The sequence below is a fragment of the Ochotona princeps genome, chromosome 30, assembly GCF_030435755.1.
Source record: "Ochotona princeps isolate mOchPri1 chromosome 30, mOchPri1.hap1, whole genome shotgun sequence".
Lineage (NCBI taxonomy): Eukaryota > Metazoa > Chordata > Mammalia > Lagomorpha > Ochotonidae > Ochotona > Ochotona princeps.
The window spans coordinates 19,710,413-19,711,736 of NC_080861.1; the positions used below are offsets into that span (position 1 = coordinate 19,710,413).

Sequence of the window (1,324 nt, forward strand, 5' to 3'; positions counted from 1 at the left end):
ATCCTTTCCCTAAAAACTCATCTCCTCTAGAGTGCAAGGTTTGTGTGAGGTCCCTTGTCAGAGGCAGGAGCCACATGCAAATGCAAGCTACAGCACAGAGAGCAACAGAATGCACCGAGAAGAGAAAGTCCCCATGATGGGACAGGTGCAGGGGAGAGGCCCCAGGGCCCTGCTACTGTCCCAGCTCTAGTGTGTGCAGCACCGGAAGCAGGGGACTGCTGGGGAAAGCAGGAACTCGTAGGGACACAGTGTGCAGTCCAACGAGGACAAGGAAGAGGTCAGATTGAGTAAGGCAACAAGTGTCAGTGGACAGAGGACGGGTGATGAACACATGAGCCTGAGGAAATGGTCAACAGGGAAGTGGCACGTGCCCAGCACACCATTGAGCCGGGCAGGTATATAAAGGGTCCTGGCCTAGGAGTGTCCACACCTACACTTCCCTCTTCACCTGCTCTTCTGACCTCAACCTCAACCACCACCTCCAGCTCAAGAAGCATGGGTTGCTGTGGGTGCAGTGGGGGCTGTGGCTCCAGCTGTGGGGGCTGCAGTTCCAGCTGTGGGGGCTGTGGCTCCAGCTGCTGTGTGCCCGTGTGCTGCTGCAAGCCCGTGTGCTGCTGTGTGCCCGTCTGCTCCTGTTCCAGCTCATGTGGGGGCAGCAAGGGCGGCTGTGGCTCGTGTGGGGGCAGCAAGGGCGGCTGTGGCTCGTGTGGGGGCAGCAAGGGTGGCTGTGGCTCGTGTGGGGGCAGCAAGGGTGGCTGTGGCTCGTGTGGGGGCAGCAAGTGTGGCTGTGGCTCGTGTGGGTGCTGCCAGTCATCTTGCTGCAAGCCCTGTTGTTGTCAGTCGTCTTGCTGCAAGCCCAGTTGTTGTCAGTCGTCTTGCTGCAAGCCCAGTTGTTGTCAGTCGTCTTGCTGCAAGCCCTGTTGTTGTCAGTCGTCTTGCTGCAAGCCCTGTTGTTGTCAGTCGTCTTGCTGCAAGCCCTGTTGTTGTCAGTCGTCTTGCTGCAAGCCCTGTTGTTGTCAGTCGTCTTGCTGCAAGCCCTGCTGCTCACAGTGCTGCTGCTGTGAGCCCATCTGCTGCCAGTGCAAGATCTGAGGCTCCAGTCACAGTCTTCAGGGGCGTTACCACCACCCACTGAGAGTCTACTGTGTCCATGATTTGTCCTTAGACCAGCTGAGCCACGCTTGCCTAAGGGATGACCTGTGGGCATGCAGTGACATCCAGGACTGAGACATCCAGGCCCAGGCTGTGGTGTAGGCAGTGAGGCTGTCACCTGGAGTGCTCCTAGCCTCCCTCTATGGACATGTCTTCTGGTCCCGGTTGCTCC

The 1,324-nt window shown here is 58.5% G+C and overlaps 1 protein-coding gene across 1 annotated transcript; it reads left to right on the top strand.

The window, feature by feature from the left end:
- The first annotated feature begins 495 nt into the window (after window positions 1-495).
- On the top strand, window positions 496-1,092 carry LOC131478354 (keratin-associated protein 5-5-like). The gene has a single exon (XM_058657224.1). It carries the CDS (start codon window positions 496-498, stop codon window positions 1,090-1,092), a length of 597 nt encoding a protein of 198 aa, XP_058513207.1.
- Window positions 1,093-1,324: the final 232 nt, after the last annotated feature.